A 25,451-nucleotide genomic window follows, 5' to 3' on the forward strand; every position below is an offset into this window, starting at 1 on the left:
AGATATTTGAATAAGTAATGCACCTGTTTTCAGGGGGGAAAAAAAGAAAAAGCTTCTGTGAAAGCACTTAACAACTTCTAAAAACACACAAAGCCCGTGTAGGCATGACAGAAAACATTCATACGCAAAAGAGCCAGATCTACAAAAGAGAGACACTTTCACAAGAAAAGCTTTCGCTCCTGCAGCAATTTTACGTCTGTGATGTAACTTCATTTGAATCACAAAGAAAGAAAAAGCTTTCTCAAATCTTTGCACTGAATGCAGGAGAGAGAGAAAAGGACGAAAACAAAATCAAAAATGCAAAGAAGTCCTCCTTTTCTGTACGGTGTTGTTATCCAGATAAGCACACAAATATAAGCGACTTTTGACCAGCTACACCCCTCAGTTCCCATGACGGAGTCGACTCATTTTGTGTTTGTGATACAGAGACTGTGTGTTTGAGCCTGTTGTGCCAACAGAAAAGTCGACAGGGGCAGCACTAGGGCAAGCTGTGGGAGGCTCACAGAAAAGAAGAAAAGAAAAAAAGCAGACACCGAGGCCGGGTTGATGAAGAGCCGAAAGAAGGAACTCAAGCAGAAATAAATTCCCCCCCCCCCCCCCCCCCCCCCCCTTCAGAAAGACCCCCTCTTATTGGTAGTTCATTAGTCTTGATCTTGCCTTTGACCCACAGTAAATGCTGCAGCAAGCACACTGCTATGACACCGCCACTATACAAGCACAGACACAGGAATGCTGCTTCTGTTATTGTCTTTAAGTGCCAAACTCAGGCCAAGGCCTAGCCAGGGTTTCAAAAACAAACTAACAACCGTGCAAGGTTTTCACTCACTCACTCACACACACACACACACACACACACACACACACACACACACACACACACACACACACACACACACACACACACACACACACACACACACACACACCACTTCCGTCCATTCTCTCTCACAGAGAAAGGAAGTGGAGTCAAACTGGCCGAGCCCCAGCTGTCCAGACAGAGGTAGCCTGGCAAACCCAGTCTCCTGCCTGCCTACTTCCTCCTCTGAATGGCTGTAAAAGACTCACAGAGCATTTGCTGTCCTTCAGTGCTCACTGTTTTGTAAGATGTAGAGAGCCACTTCAAGTGTAAAGAAGTACTTAAATGTACTTTCTGCGATGCACAAGAGTGATAGTCTCAACCCTAATTTTTACGTGATCACATTTTGTCCCCCGCCTCTGTTTTGTTTTTAGGGCAAACCCAATAGAAGTTTTGCTCTCTGGGACTCAGAAGTTACATTGTGGGCCCCTCTTTGCTTAGTGAACATCTGCCTACATTTTCCATCAGTATTTATCCCCACAGTGGGCTGCCCACTGTGGGTCATGTGGCTCTGGCCATAGTGCCCCCACATGAGACCATAAGAAGCATGTTGCTGGGTGTTAGCACCATTGTTTCCTTCACTAACAATGCTGGGATTGTGATATAGTAAGAAAAAATGTGTGATAGCTGAGAAACCTACTTGTTACATACTTCTTCAATATCCAAAATATGATCTTTGTACAACAGGAAAAAAATAGTACTGATACATTAGCAGTGAACATAAATAGTCCAGCTCTCTATCATCACTGTCATCACAATGTTTCTCCTAATCCTTGCATATTTACAGGGACATCTCTGAGATCTATGTGTGTGCTGTCCTTTTTAAACAGCTGCCAAACAAAGAAAGACTATAAAGGACAAGATAAACAACATGTTATAAAAAGCACAACAAGCAGGCTGCAGCATCTAAATAGTAGACCTCTATTCAGCTGCCACACACTGTTAAAAATTCAAACTCTAGAAAAACACACCATCTGACGAGATTTTGAAAGGAAAGAGAGAAAATAAGGGTCTGCTTCGTTCTGAGCTGCACGCAGATCATTAAAGTCCAAGTTCAAAAATGAACTTGATCAAAGATCACCATCACATGACAACCTGCGCATAAAATGAGGCTGAGCTTTCACAGAGGATAGCATATTGATTCTAAGTGTTTATAGTTAGCAGTTTTTTTGCTTTTCAGTATACACACAAGCCATACATCCTTCTCACATTCATTTAAGAAAGTCTCAGGAACAGCAACTTTACCACAATCTCATTTGAAATGTGTGATTGGCCAAGGGTCCAACCTCTTACCTTGGGCCATTTGGGGTTGATGAGTCGTGCTTTAATTGCATCATCCAACGCGGTGCTGTACTCGCCCAGTCTCAGATATGCTGCAGAGCGGTTACTGTACAAAATGCAGTTTTGGGGATCGGCAGTCAGGGCTTCACTGTAAAGGCGAACAGCCAGTTCAAATTCCCCCTGCTGGCAGGCCTGATTACTGCGACGCACCCGCTCGAGAAATTCAGCTTTGCTAAGGGCTGGGGGTCCAGTGCCAGACAGTCGATCGGCTCTTTTTACCATCTGGGCTGAAAGGATCACAGGTGCAGGAGAAGAGGTCGATGACGAAGAAGGGTCGGTGGTCCTGCTGGTGGAGCGAGAACCAAAAAGAGAGAACTGAGGAGAGAAGAAGCAAAAGGGAGGAGAAAAAGGGAGAAAGGGGAAGAGCAGGGTTAAATGTTTTGCAACTAGAGAAGAAATCTTTATTTTACTCACTGTTTGACATAAAATTTTTGGCAAATGAAATAATAAACCGTTATCACCATCAACAAATGAATTCATTACTTCATTCAATCATATTTATATAGTGCCAACTTATTATTTGAAGGTAGAGACCCTGCATAGAAAAAAACTGATCATGTGCCAATAACCATGAAACAGCAGGTCTTCCTGTCTTAATGGGCAGAAACTCTTTTAGTAGCATTTGTAGGACCAATAGCAATGATGATTATCATGAAAGCATATTGTCAATCAAATAGATGAGTTATAAAATCGATTCACCTAGCATGCAGAGTTGTGAAAGGAGAAGTATACAAACTGTCAAAACAGTTTTCCATATCAGGATGTAAGCATGTTTTTAATGCATGTTCAGCATTTTAACAAGACACCCTGTGGGGATTGATTACCTTATGGAGCCAGCCTCAAGTGGCCATTAGAGGAACTGAGATTTGTGACATTTGGTTTTGGGTTCAAATTTCATTTCCAAAGGTAGCTGCTTTGGGTTTCCCCATCTCCCACTGATGAATATCATTGCTCTTCAGACATCACCTCTACAAAACAACTGTGATGCTGTTCATTTTAATAGTCTAAATGCTTCATTTAATTATTGCTTAACTGGTGAACTTGTACTAATTTTTCATATCATTATATTGCTGCGGTATTAGAGTGGTTTGCACACATTCCTGGTTTAATCCCTGGAGGAGCCTGACCCTGAACTGCATAGGTGGAATTAAATTGATGGACGTTACCATGGTAAACATAGATGTTAATATTAGGAAGTTTAGAATTTTCATTGCATAGCCCTTTTAGTGGAAAAGGGTGGAGTGCCAACTCGGTGTCAGGGACAAGACCCTGCACCAAGTGGAGGAGTTTAAGTCTCTCGGGGTCTTGTTCAAGAGTGATGGGAGAAGGGGGCGGGAGATCGCCAGACGTATTGGTGCAGCGGCTGCAGTGATGCGGACGCTGTACCGGTCTGTTGTGGTGAAGAGAGAGCTGCGTGTAAAAGCAAAGCTCTCAATTTACCGGTCGATCTACGCCCCTACCCTCACCTATGGTCACGAGCTGTGGGTAGTGACCGAAAGAACGAGACGGCGGAAATGGGCTTCCTCCGAAGGGTGACTGGCCTCTCCCTTAGAGATGGGGTGAGAAGTTCGACCATTCGGGAGGATGACTACAGCATGTGACCAAAAGCACCAGAAAAAACTATTTCATATAGTATTTTTGGATGCTAGTATTTGTGTGTTTTATAAAGGCATCGGGTGATTTGTTTAGAATTTGGGTGCACTATTATTGGGTGTAGCAGCTATTTCAAATCTCACTGAACTGAGGTGCATAGGAGCAAAGGGTGACATGTACAAAAGTTGAGCCCAGCTATCACATATTTTTAGCTGTTTCAATAAAAAAAGCTGTTCACAGTGTTGTTTCAAAAGAAAATGTTCTTTCAGTGCTATTACAAAAGTTATTTTAAAAAAAAAAACCTTCCTGCATGCAGATTTCTATCCAACACAACACCAAACTGAAGCTGTTTCATTTGCATGATATGATCCAGTAGTTATTAGCAAATGGGATACCAAACTAGTGCCAGCACTTTTTCTTTCTGCACACTGGTACCAGCTTGAATTCCTCCGAGAGTTACAGAGACAGAAAGGAGGAAAGTCAGAGACTTAGTAAGATACAGGCTCTGTTCTTCTTGTTAGTTTCCGTCTCTGAAACTTTGTGTAAAATGTGCACACTGAAGTTCCCTTTCTGTAGCTTTAACATTGAAATGCTGCCTCCCTCTCTGATCCGGTGTTTCCAAATTTGTCCTTTCACCAGTGCTTACACGAAGGCTTTCATTATCTCTCTCTATTTCCCTTCACACACACACACACACACACACACACACACACACACACACACACTGAATTGTTTGGATACGCATTTAAAATATGCAGACTGGAAGGATTCCTAAAACTTGCAAATGCATCACCCAACAGTGGATTGAGAGGAGTAAAGGAAATGAAGGTTTTTTGAAGTGTACTGATTATTCACCTCATGTATGCATATATCACATGAGTGACATAAGAACTAACACTGATTTATTTCTTGAAGAATACTGTCTCATTAATTAATATCTGCTGATAAAGTAAAACATGAAATAAATATATGTATTTATAAGTAAGCTGACTCAGTAAACAAATGGAATTAGATGAATTATAAAAACTTTTTACAGATCAAATATTCATGATAAACTTTAAAAAATAACACAAAACAATTGAGGAGAGCATTGCATTCACAAATATATTGATTTGAACTTATATTTACGTGTATTCATGTCAATTATCCTTTTTTATTTTAGTATCCTTTGCTTTTAACTCCAAACCACGTTAGCCACTTCAGTCAGCTGTGTTTCTTGTTCCTGCTGCTTATAAAAAATAAGGTAAAAGAGCTTTTGTGTTTAAAGACTATCAGACTGGAACAATTTACCTGTTGAGAACAAACCAGTTTCATTACTTGCATGGCTTCTCTTCCTACTTTGAGAAGCAGTCGTCCTGTTTACTTTTTTATTAAAATATTTTTGATTCTTTGCCATCTACCTGCATGGGTTTTTTTTTTCATTTACTTACTTTTACATTAAAAGCATAGTAGTGATTTGTAATGGCTTTAAAATGACTTTTAATGATTTCATTGAACTGTTCTTTTCCAGAGTGAAATGATTGTAAGGCATACATCTTTAATGACTTTAATGACATGAATTTGAACTCAGAGACGATTTAAATTTGTTGGTCTCATGGCACAGACCCACCTTGTTTGTGTAGTCTACGAGTTTTCAATAGGGTTGAGCTTCGGGCTTTGGGAGGGCGATTCTGGAAACTTAATGGTTGCCTACTTTATTCAGTTCAATTCAATTCAGTTTTATTTATATAGCATCAAATCACAACAACAGTTGCCTCAATCTGCTTTATATTGTAAGGTAAAGATCCTACAATAATACAAAGAAAACAGAGAAAACCCTAATAGTCATATGACCCCCTATGAGCAAGCATTTTGGCAACAGTGGGAAGGAAAAACTTCCTTTTAACAGGAAGAAACCTCTGGAGGACTCAGGGTCAACGAGGGGTGGCCATCTGCTGCGATAAGTTGGGGGTGAGCGGATGAAACAGGAGAGCAGTTTTGATGCCTGTTGTGATTATTATCATGTTAGAAAAACTCGTGTCCAAGTTTCAATCATCTAACTGCTGATTTAAGGTGAAACTCGGTCCTTTTTTATTATTTCATCCACTTTGTGCAATGTATCAGTACCATTGGCAACAAAACAGCCCCAGAACATGATGAATTTAGATTCACTACCACCATGATGTTTGAAAGCTGGTACAGTGCAAGTACAGTACAAGTTTGAAAGCCTAACCTTTACTTTGTGGCTTGTCCACACGAGCAGCTACAAATTTCAATCAAGTTTGAGAGTGTCAAGTTTTGTTCAGGGGCTTCTCCATCACTATCAATCTGCCACTCCCGTCATTCATGACCCTGAGATACTCAAACTCCACTTTGGTCAGCAACTCATCCGTGAACCAGAGTGGGGACTTCGCCCTTTTCCTGCTGAGAACCATAGCCTTGGACTTGAACGTGCTAATTGTCATTCTCGCCACTTCATCCTCACAAGAGCATCACCTGATGATGCCAAAGTGGATGCCTTATGCCACTTGGCTCTGCCTAAAAGTTCTGTCTGAAATATTCTGAAGAGAATCGGTCACAAAATAAATTCAAATGTGTGCATCCAATTCTTGTTTTTTAAAGTAATTAAAGAGGTATGCTGTGCAACCATTCCACTATATAAAATGCAGTGTTTGAAGAAATCACTAAAAGCTCCAAGTTCCCATGAGATTCATGCCCATGATTACAAACCTCTGACCACAGCTACATATATATTGGGACCTGTTTGAAAACAAGATGCTGCTGCTGTGTGCCCATGTGCTGTAAAGATTAAAGTCTGATTAAAGTCTCAGTGTAAGCCACAGTTTAGAAGAGCACTGCTATACACAAGTTTCCACATAACAACAATGTGTGAAAATGCTAATTTTCATTGTTTTTCTCTTTTATTACATTATTTTCATTAATGTGCCAGGTTGTTATGAGGTTCTAGTTCTGATATGACGAATGTTACATAAAACACAGGTAAATAAAGAATATCACATACAGTATTGTCTGTACTGAACTAAAACTGTTCCTGAACTTGAATGCAACTAGTAGAGTGCAAGAAGAAAAACTACTCTAAGTGGACTTCTGCATTCATACACATTCCACTGATAGCTGTGTTATACACATTTTTGTGTTACACTGTTCTTAAACAGAGCTCTGGCTTAACTGAAACTTCTCTGTAATGTTGTGCACCTGTGGGTAAAATACTTTGTTTCCAAATGGAGAGGATATGTTTGTGTATGAGTGAAAACTGGAAAATAGAAACCTGGAGTCTAATGTATCAAATGGTTAAGTGCTTATTTGGCTAATCACTCAATACAAAAACAATCCTGCCAGTTCATCTAAAGGATCAGTTATGATCACCTTGTTTTTATGTCTGTTTTTAAATCTATCTGTGATATTTTAGTCACCAGAGCTTACTTACATTTCCCTGAATGCAGATTGTTTTTTCTAGCCCAATTTCTCCTCTATCTTTCTATAGCTATTTACATATAAACTACCGTACAAATGAAAATCTGCTCGAGTTGGCTGGAGGTTTGACCATGTAGGTTCACCTCAGTCTTGCATTACAGACTTGTGTGTCTACATGTTTAAAAGCAGAGGTTTGTTGGTCTGGAGTATTCAGGTGTGTTAACACAATGACACAATTTTTGCAGGAATAGATGTCCCAACAAATTCACACCAATGTGAGACCATGCAAAGAAACTGCAACAAAACAAAACAAAATGTTAAAGTTCTTGACAGTAGAATTATAAAAAGAAAGAACAAGCATGGTTAATGCTGCTGAATGCTGTGTTCTACAATAATAATAATAATAATAATAATAATAATAATAATAATATTATTATTATTATTATGGGCCATACTTTTTTTCCACATGACTTGCATTAGCATTTCTGGTTTGTAGAGGAGCAGAGTTGAGTCATCTGTTTGTTTCATGTTCCTGTAGCAGCTTATTAATAATGTTGCTGCTTACACACAGACACACCCACACACACACACACACACACACACACACACACACACACACACAGCTGTCCCAGTGTGTAGACGGTAGCACCAACTCACTCAGGAGACAGGTTATCAGAAGTGTCACTGCTGATATGTACTTTCTGCATTTGGCTGTAGAGCAAAAACTACAACACACACACACACACACATTACAGAAGAAAGTGTCAGGTTGCATTCCAGAAGTTTACAAAGAATTTATTTTTGAGGAACAACACTGCCAAATGACAGGAACACAACATGAATATCCTGTGGCAGTCCTTCCACGATTACACACAAACACACACTTCCCCTTTGTTCTGTCTTACTACTCCCAGCCCCATTTTCAGCCCAGGTCACAGGGAGTACATTCCTGGTAAAAATATAGAGACAGAAAGAGACTGATGGGACGAGTACCTGAAAGAGAGGAAACTGTTTGCCTAAAACTGGCCGTTAGATCTTTAATGTGTCATATCGTCGATGGGGCGTCAATGAAACAAGCTGTAGCTGTATGCAGCTGTATGTATAAATGTGTGACATAATGCTAAGGGCAACAAAGATGGAATAGTTCAGATTATGTTTGAAAGGTACTGGAAATCTGACTAAACTGAATATTAGCAGTTAGTTGCAACTGTGATACTATAATGTACCTGCATGCGTGGTTTCAGTTTCTCCGGTGTAATGTAATTTATTTATTTTTTATTTGTCAGTCAGTTGTAATATCAAAAATATATTTGAGCTTTTGGACTGTTGAGAAAGATTATTTAAAGGATATGAAATGTGTCACTATTTTCTGACACTTTATAGAATAAAACAAATAATCAGTTATTTAAGATTTTCACATAAACATGCTTTTGATAAATATACATTTTATTGTGAATGTTTTTTGACAAATATGTATACAGTAAAAGAAAGGAGAAAAAAAAAAAGAAAAATGGTCTTGACCAGTCACACCTGGTGATTATTATCAAATCATCTAATAGTTTAGACTCTTTACATGGTGGGGCAAAGGAGGGGCAAGAGGTCTAGACAGAGTGGCACATGCCTCTTTAGTAGTGAAAATCTCCTATGTAACTGAAGTCAACAAAATATCCACAAAAACACTTTAAAACTCTTTATGGCATCATTATTGCTTCTATCTCTTTTCTTCTCCTTTAGATGGGTAGGCTTAGAGAATTAGTTTTTACAAGTATTTTAAAGACATAAAAGTTGGGGGGAGCAAGAATCTACTCACTTTTTAAAGATGGCATTGCTTATTTCAGCAAGACAGTTCCACGCAGCAGAAAACTGTCTGTCGCATTATGAAACCAATGCAAGGACACAGGAGTCCTTAACCTGTATAGCCAAAGAAATCATACTACAAGAATAGGAAAACCTTAGACAGAGTTTCTTGAGTTTAACATTTAATATGTTATTCTTGTAATTTCTTCAGTTAAAGCTACATTTTCATTTTGCAAATTATTGTTCTTTAAATGTATCTCTTGCATATCATCCCAAGTTTTTGTGTCACTTCTACAGAAGTGACAATTTTTACATTTTAAAGCTGAGAATAATTCCACTTACCAAAACCATTAAAATTTAAAATAACTCTCTACAAAGCTCTCAGATATTTATTTTAGTCTGTATAACAAAGTATGTCCTGCCAATTTCACAGTGTAGCTCTGAAAAAAAAATCCCTGTCACTTTGTAAATGAAACTTCTGAAACTCGTGTCTGCGCCTTGACACTTTCATTTTTGTTTTTTGTACTGACTTTACTGTAACTTTAATTTGCTTTCTACATTCTGATATATTTCACGCTGTAAAAACAACTTACAGTAAAATTACAGTTGGCAACTTAATGAGCTCCTTTGTTTATGTCTTTTGTATTCCATGGTGTTCCTATAATGTCGTTTCCCTTTTAGTCTTCCTTGTATGCATTTAAGGAATACATGCAGTAAAGATGCACTTCTATTCTATTCTGTTTTTAGTTGTATTAGTAAATAAAAATCTGTTTCACAACATCCACAGGTATAAATGAGCCTGTCAGAGCTCAGATGGAGCTGTCTATGAACTCCATGTTTCAAAATAAGCCCTGCACGATGGCAGCTCATCGTGAGATGTCTGTGTGTAAGCGACTTTTTTTTCTCTTCCCAGCCTCTTACCGATGGCGCTGAGCAGCCGCGGTTTGTGTCCTCTGTGAAACCACAAGATAAAGCGACTGTTTCCACTAGCCTTACCTTCTCTTTCCTCGTTCTTGGCTTTTCCATCTCTGCTAAATCCGGCGACCGGAGCTCTAAACTTTCATCCCGCAGCAGCAGCAGAGAGACAGAGAAAAACAGTCATCCAAAGCCAGGGTACAAGTCCACTGTAGGTTATCCAGCGGTATATGTTACCAATAAACTTGAGAGTGAGAGGCTTGTGTGCTATGCAGCGGTGCTCCAAAGTTTCTCTGAGTGAAAGTTAATCCAGACTGCGTGCGCCATGTTCCCACAGGCGAACTTCTCCCCATAGCGGAATTTTTGTCCGGTGAGAGGCGGGGATCCGGTCGGCTCACCAGCTCACAGCAAGGTTTCAATTACTCTTCATGACATCAGAGAGGAGTTGAGTTACCTGACAGATATTCATTTCAGCAGACTTTTACACTGTGTTGGTGTAGTATGTTAACAGGAAGCCATACTTTGTGTAGGAATGAGGACTTGTTTAAAAATATATTATTTTATAGCATTTGGAGTCTATTGTAGAATATAGCCACCTACTCCGAGTGCTAGTGCCCTATACGGTTAAAAATAACGTTTGTTTAAAAAGACTTTAGACTGGAAGAAACATTATTAACATTATTATGATTGGTGCAAAATTCTATGGACATGTAGACAAAGGGAACAGAGGTATTTAGTAGGTAAGGTGTTAGAGAAATGCAGATGGATAGATAATAGTACATTCTGCAAAAAGGATGAAAATGTCTGTACTAAACATGCACTTTAAGAAGAGGGAAGAACACAGGGTGACATATAAGAGATGAGGAAGGTGCACACAGAGGGTCCACATCTTATGCAAAATGTGCAATCTGAAAGATATAGGAGACTGCAAGGTGGTGTCAGAGGAGAATGTCGCTAAACAGCATCAGATGGTTGTCTGTAGGATGCCTTTGTACATTAAGAAGAGGAAGAAAGTGAAGGCAGAGGCAAGGAGTAAGTGAAAGAAGTTGAAGAAAGAAGAATGTTGCACAGAGTTCAGGAAGAAGTTGAGGCATGCTCTGGGTGGAAGGAAAGAGTTACCCGATGTTACCTGTATATTAAAGATGGCCCACTAACAAAACAAATTAGCCTCTTTGACTGTGGTAATACAAACTAAAATATCAAGAAGGTAGGTAAGGCTCTTTGTTGATACTGATTTTTGAATATTTTATGGAATTATACATAAACTACTAACTTTTAACTACTAATACTGTACACTTCACTGTGGTGTGAAAACTACTTTAGATCAAAGCATTTATTGACCAGACATTAACAAAAAACTGAGCACTGTCTCCTAAAGGAACCACGTGACGATCCCACATTCTGAATCATCCAGAAGGAGCCCCATTTGCATATACAATGGTCCCTCGTTTATCGCGGGAGTTACATTCTAAAAATAATCCGCGATAGGTGAAATCCACAAAGTAGCCAGCTTTATTTTTTACAATTATTACAGATGTTTTAGGGCTGTAAAGCCCCTCACTACACATTTTATACACTTTTCTCAGACAGGCATTAACATTTTCACACTTTTCTCTCTTTTTTAAACACTCTCAAAGTTCCAACCTTCGTAGAAAAAAAAGTCCAGTATTATACAATGAAACCAAAGATCAAACCCTGTATTCAGGTCAGGTCAGGACGCAGAACACAATGCACTGAAAAAAAAAAGAAAGCATGCAAAATTGCACACAAAAAAAATCCAGCGAGGTCGCAAAGGTGTCCCGCGTTATCATCATCACCTTTATTTATAAAGCACTTTAAAACAACCACAGCTGACACAAAGTGCTGTACATTGGAACTATATAATAAAGTCACATAAGATATAAATAAAAAGCCAAATAAAAGAAAAAGTAAAATACTTAATTAAATAACTAATTTAGTTACAAGAGAAACTAAGTCTCACTGAGGTTAAAAGCCAAAGAATAAAAGTGGACAGTGAAGGGGCCTCTCTAACATGCAAGGGCAAATTATTCCATAATTCAGGACCCACAATAGAAAAGGCCCCTCTGAGCTTCCTCCTGGATCTCGGTACCTCCAGGAGCAGCTGGTCAGCTGACCTGAGAGACTGACAGGGTGTGTGGGGATGAAGATGCTCACAGAGGTAAGGCGGGGCAAGATTGTGAAGGTATTTAAAAACAAACATGAGAATTTTAAAATGAACTCTAAAAGACATAGGCAGCCAGTACAGAGAGGCAGAGAGTGTAGGCCAAATGTCTTACTTACTCATTTGTGGCAAAAAACTGAGGCCGTCATTTTTATAAATGCATTTTGTTTCTTATTTGTATAGTTAAATATTACGCTCATGCTTGTGATGTGGACATATGCAGTTTATGTGAAGAGATGCCTAACTTAAAGAGTAGAAGCAGGATAATAGCCAGTCTGATTCTGTTTTTATGTCAGTAATGATGCCTACTGACAAACACCTCTAAAGCTCAACATGTGACATTTAAGATCTGGAACTCTCAAGATGTTAAATAGGTTTCATTTTATGTTTTACACTGCGCAAATAAATCTTGAAAGTTTGGCTAAACTTAAAATTAGCTAGCAGGTCTATGCAAAACAGGGAGAAACTATTTGTTTGCTTGAAGTAACTCTGACATAACTCTAACATTTACATTTTTCTTATAGATTAAGCAAACTTGTTAGTGAACACTACTCTGGGTATTGCTAGTAACGGCTTTCAGTCTTTAGCCTAAGCTGCATTCATCACTGCAGTCCTTAGCCTCACATTTACCATACAGTGTTGAGAATGATATTGATTGTCTCGTTTAACTGTTAACAAAAGTAATAACAATAATAATAATATATAATAATAATCTCAATTATTTTGAGAACATTAAGCAAAATCTACATTGCAATCCTTCACAGCGTAGCAAAAATATAGCATTCAAGTCATAAAATTAACAGGTACAAAGAAGACAATGATAACAATGTATCTTAACATTTAACAATATATCTTAACAAACTACTGTTTTTAAATCTAATTAGTTTTTTTTTTTTCTTTTTACATCTTACAACATAAAGTACATTTCAACATTTATTTCTTACGTACAGCTATTTAAGTAATTTTTTCTCTTTCATAGCTTTACTTACAACATAATTTGCAGCATTCTGCAACTCATACAGTACAGTGCAAATACTTACATATAGGCTACACATGTGCTGAAACATGAATATAAAACGCATCTACAGTATAGGGTACAGAACTGCAACCATGATTTTATTCTGTGAATACTGAGGTCAACAGTAACCTTTCTTCCAGGACAGCCAAAGCTCCTCCTTTTTAATGAGATGTGTTTTCATGGCAGATATCTCCATCTGTCATCTCAGGAGAAGCACATGTGTTACTATTCATTTTAACAATGGCTCAGCTGAATTGAGTTACTGCAGTGAGTCATTATAGTTTGCCAGCATGGATTATTACAGCTGGCTCTTGAACTTGCACACCTCAATAAAATGCTCTTCTTATTAAATGTTAGTTAGTAAAAAACTATGGTGTCCTGCTAAGACCTACCAACATTTCTGTTACACTTTAGGAATAAGTTTATCTTGTCCTCAACAAGGCCATTTTGTTCCTTAGGTACAACCTCCACAACATCCCATATAGTAGACACCATAAATACACAGTACAATATTTCATAGTAATCCAAAGTTTTCAGTATTGGATAATAAATAAAGAATTGTAACAAAAAATATATATATATACACATATATATATATATTTCCTTCTCTGTAGGTTTTGCCTAAATAGTATAAAGTCAGTGGAAATAAATCTTCTAAGTTTGTATTGCTGATCTAAAAATTAATTAAATCAAATTAACATGATCTGTGCAGGCCTTAGAACATCAAACGAGAGTTGAAGTTGTCCTGTTAGTCATTATTGACAGAAAGACTTGAGCGTAAAGACAAATAAAGCTTTCCATAAGAGAGACTGACTGTGAAGAAGATTCATCAGGAAATGAACAGGAAAATTTTTTGCTAATCCATGTGAAAATAGATTTCATAGTGTCTTACGTATATAATATTGAACATTAGGACGAGGTTTTTTCCCTTTAGACATTTTTTCTCTTCTTCTTCATTTGTCTGCGTCGGGTCAATCTCAGACACAGTTTGTGGAGCCTCACTTCTCTGTCTTTTCTCTTAGCTCTCCTTGGGTTTGGCCTCCTGAGGTTCAGTTGTACTGCCTGTAGATGGTGTTGCTCCTCCACTGCTACGCTGGTCCACTGATCCTGCTGAGGAAGCTCGGCTTTTACCACGACTAGAGTACAGCTGTTGAATGAAGCAGAAGAATAAATGTTTTGTGATGCTACTTAGTATTTAGTTTTAGTGTTAGAGTTGACATACCTTTACTTTACTTAAAAATGTATATTTCATGCAGTTTTTCTAATCATCCACTACATGGGATTATTTACATACAGAACAAGTATAAAGCTTAAGAGAATGCACGGCTGAACATGTATTTTAAATCACTGTATGCAATGGAAATGTGTGTAGCATCATCTCATGATCCGATGATCAGTATTTCCATTTTTTTAGGCACCAAACTAAAATATGTAGCTGTATATGAAAGATTTAGAATTATAGCTCCATGTCCACAGACTGATGCATGGCCATTTTGACCATTAATGCTATGTCATAATATATCAGTCATAGTGACTGTGTACTTGATCTGACTTCTTCTGTTATACACAGTGATATAACTGTATTATATTCTTTAAAGCTAGGCCAGTTAAATATATCTACTGTATATGTTTGTATACTTACTTGCTGTCTGCCGTGCATTCCTCAAGCAGGAAGCAGGACTGAGACACATGTCCCAGAAGATGAGCTTGCACTTTGGTCAGTTGTCTCTGTTTAGCCAAAGTCTGGAATATTCTAGAAGTACAAAAAGCCCAGTCAAATGAAATGTCCGAGCACATGACAAAGGCAGAGAGCATATGAAAAGGCCACTAGAACAAAAAGAGAACTGGAGAGAGTATCAAAGCAGAACAAAGCCGAGTGCGCTGTTATCTCAGTGTTTGCACATGCCCTGTAATTACTAAGTAAATGTGTGTATTTTAGATATGGTGTGACACATGCTGAAAAATTACCCCCGATCAGATTATTCTAGAAAAAAAAGCAAGTAAAAATTCTCCGTATGACTTCCCTGTACTGGTAATAATACAGAGAATTTACACAGTGTGTTGCCTTACCTGACAGTACAGTTGCAGTGGTAAAGTGTCTTTGGCTCCTGGTTGTAGAAGCCATATTTCTCATGCTGGGATGGGATCTTGTCCCTACACTCATCAATATCCTTATAGATACCACATGACATTGCTGTAGAGAAGCATCGGCAGAAGTGGTCAGTTACTCTGTTGTAGGAAAATCAGTGAATATACTGAGATGTGGTTAGTATCAAATACCTGTGATATCAGGGCCTACTTCAGTCACAGTATGATTTTTGGTTGGTACAATGTTCTCCAGATTTTCTCTTCTGTCAGGAACAGATCCCAAAGGTGTCTCTGTTGCATTACTGCCTGTGTATGTTGTAGCGTTAGTAAGAGGAATGATGGAGGCAAAGGGTGTAGGGACTGTGAATGCAGCAGCAGTATTGGAGGAAAGCTGTAAATCTGAAGTGCTATTCTCTAGGAGTTCTGCAGTTGTGGTAGAATTGATCACGGAGCTGTTCATGGTTTCATCTGTTGGCTTAGATTTGTACAATATGGGTGAATGAACCTCAGCATACAGAGCCATTTTAGTCTCCTTACACCTGCAAGTGAACCCAAAGGACGAAAAAATTACAGAAATATTTAGTTTTCTTATTGTTCCCAAGTGTTGACTTGGAAGATGGATGCTTTCTCTCAGATCAAAATTAAGTTACAAATACCAGCCTGAAACCAGTCTGAACCAAAAGAGATCAAAACTATAAACTGTATAGAAAAGATGGACTTAATTCAATTCAATTCAATTTTATTTATATAGCGCCAAATCACAACAACAGTCACCTCAAGGCACTTTATATTGTAAGGTAGACCCTACAATAATACATACAGAGAAAAACCAAACAATCAAATAACCCCCTATGAGCAAGCACTTTGTCAACAGCGGGAAGGAAAAACTCCCTTTTAACAGGAAGAATATCCTCCGGCAGAACCAGGCTCAGGGAGGGGCGGGGTCATCTGCTGCAAACGGTTGGGGGGAGAGAAGGAAGACAGGATAGAAGACACTTAGCTACAGTGACTTCGCCTATTACTTAGTGAGGTATTCACTAAGTCTGGAAACTAGTGATTGAAGCCATGAACTCATCAACTAATCGTTTAAAGAGGTCATAGAGGATGAGAGACTTCACTACAAGCAGACTTCTATCTATCTATCTATCTATCTATCTATCTATCTATCTATCTATCTATCTATCTATCTATCTATCTATCTATCTATCTATCTATCTATCTATCTATCTATCTATCTATCTATCTGTTGCTGAAAACAAGGAGTAATGGCAAGCTTATCTAGTTTTAGTAATAATCAATACTTCATGCTTTATGTATTGATTAGCTGTATATGTAAACTATAATATTCACTAGATAATTAGTTTGGATTTAGCTACACACTCAAAAACTCTCAATTTGGCTATAGCCAAACCTAGAATTAAGTTGCCTGACTAAATTGTTTGAACTAATCCATTTTTGTCATATGAAAAATTATCTTAAAACTTGGTCTTGCATGGAAAAAAAAAAAGAAAATGTAGCTTGGTGTTTTGACATTACAGGTGAGGTAAATAAGTATGGAGTTAATTTAAGTTAGCTGGTTAGTTGGCTGATAGAGTCAGGCTAGCTTTTTTTTCTTTCTGACTCAGTAAAACTGGGTCAAAAAGATGACACCTTATCAAAGATATTACCTTTAGTCCAGGTATATGCTTTTCAGACTTTTTTTCTAGATGTAAAAAGAGGCGAAAGTCTCCACTGTTTCCTGTAATTAGCTTGAGATCCAATTAGCTTTATCTCGACCAAAGTAGTGAACTACCAAAGCAATTTGTAAACCTGCTCGCAATCTAAGGGACAGATGCCTCAAAACCAGAACAAATAAAACTATAATGGCTGGATACCATGAGAGGTCAGGGAGAAATAACAATACTGGATGAATCATAGACCTTCACAATTACACAAAGTCATTTTATTTCCATCACAGCTTTACTTACATTCCAAACCAGTTTCTCTGTGTACACTGAAGCCGGTGGGAGAATGTAAAGCAGTGCATCTTCAGCAGGTTAAAGAAGGTATATCCCACTACATCAGCTATGCCGTCATCCGCCTCCACCAAACAACTTCGAAACCTTTAACATATTTGATGCCATCATTTTAAGAAAGAATCAACATCAAAGCACATGCAACAAACCAGCTGAAAAATAATCAGGAAAGGATAGGATAATTACTTGTTATCACAGTCACAATGAGACATGGTGAAGATGTTGCTGTTGAAAATGCCAAACTCTGAGTGAAAGGACAGGATGGTGTGTCTGCACTGATCGTGCTCCCGGCAGCAATGGTCGGTCTCTGAAAACACTCCTGCAACAGGTCAAAACATATATAGAAGGTGTGGATTAAAAGACTGTAACATGATTGAAACTCTCCAAAATGTAAATGTCAGTTTACTTGTTGTGATCATTGTTTTTCTTTTTTCCTTTCTGTCAGTAATGTTCTTGGGTTTGTTCCCATTCTTTAAGTGTGCCACAAGTATATATATATATATATATATATATATATATATATATATATATAGATAGATAGATAGATAGATAGATAGATAGATAGATAGATAGATAGATAGATAGATAGATAGATAGATATAAATAAAATATAACATTTACATATATTATTTACCCAAAAACCTGAATAAGGTTTATTGCCTTGTTAAGGAAGTGTGGATTTATCTTTTTGTTTGCTGTGAAAAACTGAAACTTCAAACAGGTAAAAATATATGTATAATAATATCAACTTTTTAAATGCTTCTTCAGAAAATTATTGAATTTCATTCAAATTAAAGACAGTCTAAATGGTCATTTTAGTGACTAAAATTAGCAGACAAGAGGGCTAGCAGAGGTGAACATTAGCAGAAAGCTATTAGCAATGACATACCTGTCAAAGCAGCCATATCCTGGAATATCAAGGGGAGAATTATTCCCCATAGAAATTTTTGTAACGGGCTGTAAACATACTTTTTAATGCAGGGATGTTTTGCTTTTTTAGTATGGGAATCTACTCTCTATTTAAAGAAGAGGGCTTTTGAAGAAGGAAGTAAAGCAACTGTAGTTTTTGGCACTTCTGCATAAGCCTCACTTTTCAGCTCCAGAGAGTACAGCTGTGATATTACACAGAAGAGGGAACACCCACTACTTTTTCTGTCTATATCTATATGTACTGCATGCCATCCATCTATTTCAGTTTTTCCTTATCTTCTTCATGGATAAAATATCTACCCTGGACCCATTGTGAGACTAATTTTTAATTTTGGCATTTATAAATGAAATTAGCTACACTTTATGTAGAGACACACTTTAAAAGATGAATACTAAACACAAGGATTTAGCAAGCAAGAAAGGCAGAGGTCAGTTAGTTGAATTATGGGAAATATATGTCCCTAGGCTGTTTCTGGAGTTTGGGAGAGAAGGGGCTAACATAGTTCACTGTCTGTGGCTTTCATTTTGCTCATTTTAAGTCTGTCTCTTGCATGTGTAATAACTTAACTTTTTGCTAAACTTGTTTCATCAACTCATTAACACAGAGTATTTTTAACCCCATATCACTGGTTTCCAACTTTTGAAAGAAATGAAAAATATGTACTTGTGAGCACCATAGCAAGTCGTGCCCAACAGATCAATCAGAATTGAAAGAAAAAATTCAGAAGAAAAATTAAACATAGTTTTGTTTTTTTATCCTTTAAATGTTAGAGCAAACTTTAGTATTAAGGCTCCAAAGGTGGGAAGCACTCCCTGTACATAAGTTCAAAAACGGAGTTCATGGATCCACATACCCAGATCTGAATATGAGGGTGCCTTGTTGCCAGAGCCGCACCAGAGAGTCCCGGGTACAATAAAACCGCGCTTTACACGCTTATGTATGCTGACCTCTGACCTCTCATCTTGACCTTGAACACGAACACTCCTCACCGACCTCTTTCCTGTGGGTTCCCCGAGAGACGCCAGGGAGACGCACTGCCCTTCTGTCTCTAACACGGAGTCCAAATGGACATTTTCATTCGGATGCTCTGAAAAGCCCCGCGCGCGCTCCCGGCACAGAGACAAATAGTTCTGGGTCACCGCTGTGTCGTCGCTCCAAGTGCAGCCAAGCAGAGCGCGCTCCCCGGACCAGGCGGTGTGGTACAGCCGCAGAGATGGAGGGGTCTGCTGCGGGTCGCTACGGAGAAAATTGTAGTGCATTTCTCCGTTAGCAGAAACTTTAGTCCACGTGCAGAGAACCGAGGCTGCTGCTGCGGTGCAGCTCAGGAGTAATGATGTGCAGATGAGAGTAACAAGTGGAGCGATGCGCATCATGGTGGCGGCGGGTCGAGGAGGAAAGCAGCTGAAGGAAACAGGCTGGGAAACGGTTTCACTTCAGTATTGTTGTTTCACTCTCTGAGGACTTACGGACAGATCGACAGATTCCAGGTCGATTTTAAATGAGAAGAGGAGGAGGGGGGTGGTAGAGGAGGAGGAGGGTGCTCGGGTGATCCGGTGGTACTAAAATAAACACAATATCCAAACCACCCATGTGACCTGTTAGCATAGCCAAACACTTTACTCCCGCCCCCACACAGCCAAGCAAGGACACACACACACTATCTGTCCCACATCACAGACAGTGACCATGATACACACTATTGACAACACTCACCAAACCCACCCAGACACATACCCACAGGCAGCACGCTGCTACCAATCTACAAATGTATCTTTAAAAGTGATAGACACGCCCCAAAAACATTCTGACAACCTTATCAGTGTTTTCTGACTGACAGATGGAAATCTCTTGGAACTCCTGGGAGATTTGCTTTTATATTCAGTCCTTTCTCACTTTCTCCAACCTATGTCAAGACAGAAACTTTTAAACCATAATCCAAAAGCCTGCCTGCTTTTGGATTATGGACCTTTTACTACTATTTCTCAATCTTTTTTTTTAATTGACCTAAAGTGAAGCACTGCCCTCTTATGATCTCTAATCACAGGTTATGTCATTAGTGTTAGGTACACTAGGCTGGTGCCAGATTCTGTTGTGCTTTTAATCCTTTATGGGATAAATTCAACAAGCTGTTAGAAATATTCCTCAAAGATTTTGCTCCATGTTGACAGGAGCTGTCAATTACACATCCATGATGTAACTCTAGTTCAACCACATCCCAAAGGGGATCTGTTGGTTTGAGATGTAGTGACAGTGGGGACCATCTGAGTACAGTGAACTCATTGTCAAGAAACCAGTGTCAGAAGATTTGAGCTTTGTAATGCGGAGCGTTATCTGGCTGGAAGCAACTATCAGAAGATGTATGGTTATAAAGGTCCTCAACAACACTGAGTAGTTAGGCTGAGAAGTTTAAATGGTACTCAGTTTATACTAAGGGGTCCAAAGCATGACAAGAAAAAAACTCTTGATAATTTGATGCAAACTGTAGCCTCGGATTCCTGTTCTTAGCTGCCAGAAGCGTCACCTAGTGTGGTCTTCTGCTGCTGTAGCCCTTCTGATTCAAGGTTGAATGTGCTACGCATTCAGAGATACTCTTCTATATACTTTGGCTGTAATGACTGGTTATTTCAGTTACTGCTGCCTCTCTCTCAGCTTGAAGCAGCCCGTCCATTCTTCTCTGTCTGCTGGCATCAACAAGGTGAGAACTGCTGTTCAGTGGATATTTTGGGAGAGATAGTTGAATAGGAAAACCCCAATAGAACAGGATCTGAAATATTCAGAGCTGCCTGTTTGGCACAGACCAACAAGCATGCTTTGTTCAAAATCACTGAAATCACCTATTTTGATGCTCAGTTGTAACTTCAGCAGTCCTGACCATGTCTACATGCAAAATGCACTGAGTTTCTTCCATGGGATCTGCAGGTTACATATTTGTGTTAATGAGGCGTTAAGCAGGTGTACCTAATGATGTGGCCAGTAACTGTATTGCAGTGAGCAGCCCAACCAGGCAGACTGTTCTCTTCAAGTGTGCCTAAAATAGTATTTGAGTGTTGACATAGTTTTGTGATAGAGAAAAATATAATCTGTAATCTTATATAATCCGTGGACCCAGAAACATCCTCACCTACAGAAGATACTTGAACTAAAAAAATGAAAGACCACAGATGGCGTTTTGTGTCCATTTGACCTTTTTTTTCCACTCCGCTTGTCTCGTTCCAGGGTCATTTTGTCTTTTTTAGCAGCTTTTATTTTATTTTTCAATGACTGCCACTCTCTGTAGTCCTTTTGCATCTTGTTTTTGCAAGCTTGCATACTTATGCTACATTGCTCTATTTCTTATGATTTTTTTTGTTCTTTTTTTGTGGTTGTTTTGTTTGTAGTCATTGAGTCTCCCCTTGCGATTTGTGTCTTTTTAACCTCTCATTATAGTAGGTTTCCTCTTTGTCTATTTTATTGTCATTTCACCTCTCTTTTGGTGATTTTGTTTACTGTTGTGGTCATCTTTTATCCTTTTTCTCTTTTTCTGTTCTCTGTTTGCTTCTTTTATTACCAGGTCATCTGTCTTTATCCCTTCTTGTGATTTTTGTGTCATTTTGTGTCACTTAGTAGCCATTTTGCATTTTTATAGCCATTTTATTACATCATTGTTGTCTCTCGTGTGTTGCTCCTGTGATTGTTTTGCTTATCTTTATATATTCATTTAGTCTCCTTATCTTTTTGTTGTAATGGTCTGTAATGTGTTTGTGTGTTGACATTTTTTGCTCTTGGTTTTTGTGTTTGCATTTTTTTTCTAGAGTCAGTAAAGTGTTCTTTGCCATTATATAGTTTGATGCAGACCTTTGCAGAGTTTCACAGCTTAATTCTACACAGCCTTTTGCTCTGTCTGAAGGTCTTGGAGTTGAAATGTAAATATTGGAGTTCTTGCCAGGCCTATCTTTTCAGCTGTGGTAGAACCTTTCTGATAACATCAAAAGTGAGATCATAGCTCGTAGATCATTCAAGATCAGACTTTTTTAGAGTGTAATGAGTCTATAAACTTTCCCCCAGTTAGACAGAAGAAGTTTTATCAGGAGAAGTCAAAGTTCACAAATTTTTCAGCTGCGTGTCTGTCTGAGCTGATTGGTTTGAACCTCACCTGATTCAGACAAAGTTTATGCCATGTCATACACAACAAATGCCGAGCAAGTTTCATCAGGTCTTTATTTATTAGCCATGTGTTGCTACAGACATGCACCAATATCAGTACAGACAGGACAATGTTGAATATGTAACTGAAAACAACCTGCAAATGTATATAAGATATACCCGTGGAGCAATATTTCATCATATTCCAAAAACAGAACTTCCGGTGACCAGATATTCCACTTTATGTGAGACTGGACATAAAGTGGAACCCTTACTTAAGCCCTTAACTCCCTCTTCCTATATATTCATATATTTAGACAATGTCACACATTTTAATTAGTTCTATTAGTTCTTGTTTACCAAACTCATCTCCTAAAAGTCTCACAAAAAATAGAACAAGAAAAATGATCAATAATAGATTTGCCAGTATATATGGATGAACACCTTTTCAACTCCAAAGATGAATACTAGACAGAACAGTGTTGTCCGTTTAAATATTCTGAACAACTGAACATGAGGTATAACCCTTAGTCTCTGGGTTCAAATTCACACAGGCCACATTGTGCCTTTTCCCCACATTTAGTTTCCTAGGATCTGGTCAACCTAACAGCCACTGCATAATTAAACTTGTTTTTGAAATAATCATTATTATAATTTCATGCAGAAACATTTTAGGTTGTTGAATACTCCCCACATGCATGGAAGAAGGTGATGTAGCGACCATGAAGATATGGAAAACAGTATGTTATCTGCATGTCACATGCAAAACAAATGATTGTTCACTGCAGTGCCTAACGTAATATTTAACAGATGCATAAAGCAGAATAAATATGTACCACAACACATGAAAATAAAAACATAACACCCATACCCAAACAATATAGAAAATCAGATGATAACACATGACCTTAGGTGACATGGATACATATCAATATCAGTATGTGTAAGTTCTGTAGATACTTGACTTGATGACGAAAATAAAGGGCTGTTATCTTGTCCATAAAACACGATAATCAGTTCAAACATTACTGCATGTCAGAATATTTGTTTATAGTCTGATACAGTTTATGATATGATAAACTCCTTTTGACAAAAAGCATAAAGGTCAACATCCATGTTGGTCACAAAAAACAATAGTGCTTAAAATGAAGCTTTCATATAGCATTTTGCAGCAAACTACATTGAAAACAAGAGTACATTATTTGTCTACCTGCACTCATGGAAGACATTTTACAGAGAGATATGGAGAAAAAAATACAGACAAGAGTTGAAGATTTTAACTTTCAATCCTCAAACTGAGTGGTGTTGTCATTTAGAAGAACATGCCAACGCTCAATCTTCTTGTCTTTATTCTTGAGGCATTCATACCAGTGCTTCAAACACTCTCCTTTAGCCTGGATGCCTAACTGACAGCCACCTGAAGGTAGAAAGGAAACCATTATAAAAGATGAATATTTGTCTATTTCATTATGTACAAGCTTATTTCTAAATTTATAATACTTGCAGTGGCAGCATGTTCACATCTGAGGGTTCCTAAAACAAGGCAGATGTATAGCTGTGGGCTAGGCTTTAGAATTGTGTAGTGGTCAAACTGTGCTAAGATCAGTCAATGGTTTTCTGATAATTGGCCAACTTCTATATAAATTGCCTGGACAGAAAAATGAAAATCTTTGTGACACTAATAAGTCTAATAATGCACAACATTAGGAGCTTACAGAATTGACTGCATGTAAAAGACAGACACAGATACGTGGTCTTATAAGTGAAACCTATGCAAGAAGGGCTTCAAATCTTTGTCTTTGAACTCGCCAGCAAGGGGGTTCTCTGGTAGGAAAAAAAGTGACGGTTATATATGTCTGTGGGCAAACAATTCTCAGCAGTTCCAAGTGAGTTCATGGCTTTTAATACTGGTTTCAAGTTATACTAACTACAACATTAAGTTCTTTTTATAGTTTATGGTACTTATTAGAGTCAGAAAAGAGGATAAACCAGAGCATTCTTATTAGCTAACATCCTGTGATTGACTACTCATTAGAACACTCAGATCCACCCCTCACTTTCAACATCCAAAACACCATGGTGATGGCAGTTACAACAGCCAGATTGTGGCTTCATGACTGGACTTAACTAACAAATACGTGATACAACAGTGGCTACATCAATACAGTAGTGTAACAAGTGTGTGCCCCCTTCCCGATTTCCTAATGTTTTTCATATTTGTTGCACTAACATGTTTTATATCATCAAACAAATTTTAATATTAGCCAATGATGTCCTGAATGATTGAGTTGAGCTCAATTTCACTGTTCACTGCTGTCTATCAAAACATCCTGAAGGAGAATGTCCAGCCATCTGTTCAAGCTGAAGGGCACTTGGGTTCTGCAGCAGGACAAATGATCCAGGACGCAATAGTAAGTCCACCTCTGAATGGCTTAAGAAAAACTAAATGAAGACTTTGGAGTGGCCTAGGCAAAGTCCTGATCTGAACCCGATTGAGATGCATGCATGACCTTTAAAAGGTGGTTCATGCTTGAAAACTCTCCAGTGCGACTGAATTACAACAAGTCTGCAAAGATGAGTGGCCCAAATTTTCTCTGATTGGTAGTTATCGCTAACGCTTGATTGCAGTTTTTGCTGCTAAGGGTGGCCCAAGCAGTTATTAGGTTTAAGGTACAATTACTTTTTCATTCAGGGCCATGTACGTTTGGATTTTTTCCCTCTCAATAATAAACACCTTCATTTAGAGACTGCCTTTTGTGTCTAAATTTGTTTGATGATCTGAAACATTTAAGTGTGACAAACATACAAAAAATCAGGAAGTGGACAAGCATCAATAAGGATATGTGATCAAAGTTATTAACTTACCAATAAAATCATTGGATTTCCCCATGTCATAGTCCCAGACTGAGATGTCAAGTGTTTTCTTGGCTAGCTCACCATGCTTAATTTCATAACTGAACTCCTATAACATAGTGACAGAAGAAAGTTTATTACAAAACTGTGAGTGAAATCTGGATGGGCAGAAAATGGCAAAATCCGCAGACTCACCTCATTAAACTCTGGGTTAAGTGTCTTCTTTTTGATCTGTGTCTTGTTTTTAGCTTTCTTTCCCATGTCTGGCTTGAGACATCTATCAAAGAGGACAGAACAACAAAGGTAAAATGCCATCCCTTGGGAAT

At 38.3% G+C, this 25,451-nt stretch overlaps 3 protein-coding genes across 7 annotated transcripts in view; all 3 read right to left on the bottom strand.

Annotated features, from left to right (window-relative positions):
• The window catches only part of ttc28 (tetratricopeptide repeat domain 28), a 180,463-nt gene extending 170,149 nt beyond the window's left edge, over positions 1–10,314 (bottom strand). The window contains exons 1-2 of the mRNA XM_026176900.1: positions 9,998–10,314; positions 2,150–2,512 (exon numbers count right to left, since the gene is read on the bottom strand). Coding sequence (XP_026032685.1) covers positions 2,150–2,512; positions 9,998–10,027 — 393 coding nt within the window. The 5' untranslated portion in view covers positions 10,028–10,314. The remainder of the gene's footprint in view (positions 1–2,149; positions 2,513–9,997) is intronic.
• Positions 10,315–13,045: 2,731 nt separating this feature from the next.
• On the bottom strand, positions 13,046–19,730 carry pla2g3 (phospholipase A2 group III). The gene is made up of 7 exons (XM_026176878.1): positions 19,004–19,730; positions 17,406–17,538; positions 17,172–17,306; positions 15,397–15,743; positions 15,187–15,310; positions 14,759–14,869; positions 13,046–14,263 (listed from the first exon to the last, which is right to left on the bottom strand). Exons 1-7 carry the CDS (start codon positions 19,521–19,523, stop codon positions 14,047–14,049), a joined length of 1,587 nt encoding a protein of 528 aa, XP_026032663.1. The 5' UTR covers positions 19,524–19,730; the 3' UTR covers positions 13,046–14,046.
• A 2,603-nt stretch (positions 19,731–22,333) lies between these two features.
• rph3aa (rabphilin 3A homolog (mouse), a) overlaps positions 22,334–25,451 on the bottom strand; it is a 49,899-nt gene continuing 46,781 nt past the window's right edge. For all 5 annotated transcript variants that reach the window (XM_026173048.1, XM_026173049.1, XM_026173047.1 and 2 more), the window contains exons 14-16: positions 25,321–25,402; positions 25,138–25,234; positions 22,334–23,689 (exon numbers count right to left, since the gene is read on the bottom strand). In XM_026173048.1, coding sequence (XP_026028833.1) covers positions 23,556–23,689; positions 25,138–25,234; positions 25,321–25,402 — 313 coding nt within the window. In that variant the 3' untranslated portion in view covers positions 22,334–23,555. The remainder of the gene's footprint in view (positions 23,690–25,137; positions 25,235–25,320; positions 25,403–25,451) is intronic.

Source organism: Astatotilapia calliptera, chromosome 7 (genome assembly GCF_900246225.1).
Source record: "Astatotilapia calliptera chromosome 7, fAstCal1.2, whole genome shotgun sequence".
Lineage (NCBI taxonomy): Eukaryota > Metazoa > Chordata > Actinopteri > Cichliformes > Cichlidae > Astatotilapia > Astatotilapia calliptera.

Bases quoted from the DNA above. Each gene is read 5' to 3' on its own strand.
- pla2g3 (XM_026176878.1), bottom strand. From the start codon at position 19,523: ATGATGCGCATCGCTCCACTTGTTACTCTCATCTGCACATCATTACTC. The intron at 17,539-19,003 runs GTATGTGGATCC...GACCTGTTGCAG, and splicing joins ACCCTCATATTCAGATCTGG to GAGTGTTTTCAGAGACCGAC. The intron at 15,311-15,396 runs GTATTTGATACT...GCTTCTCTACAG, and splicing joins AGTAGGCCCTGATATCACAG to CAATGTCATGTGGTATCTAT.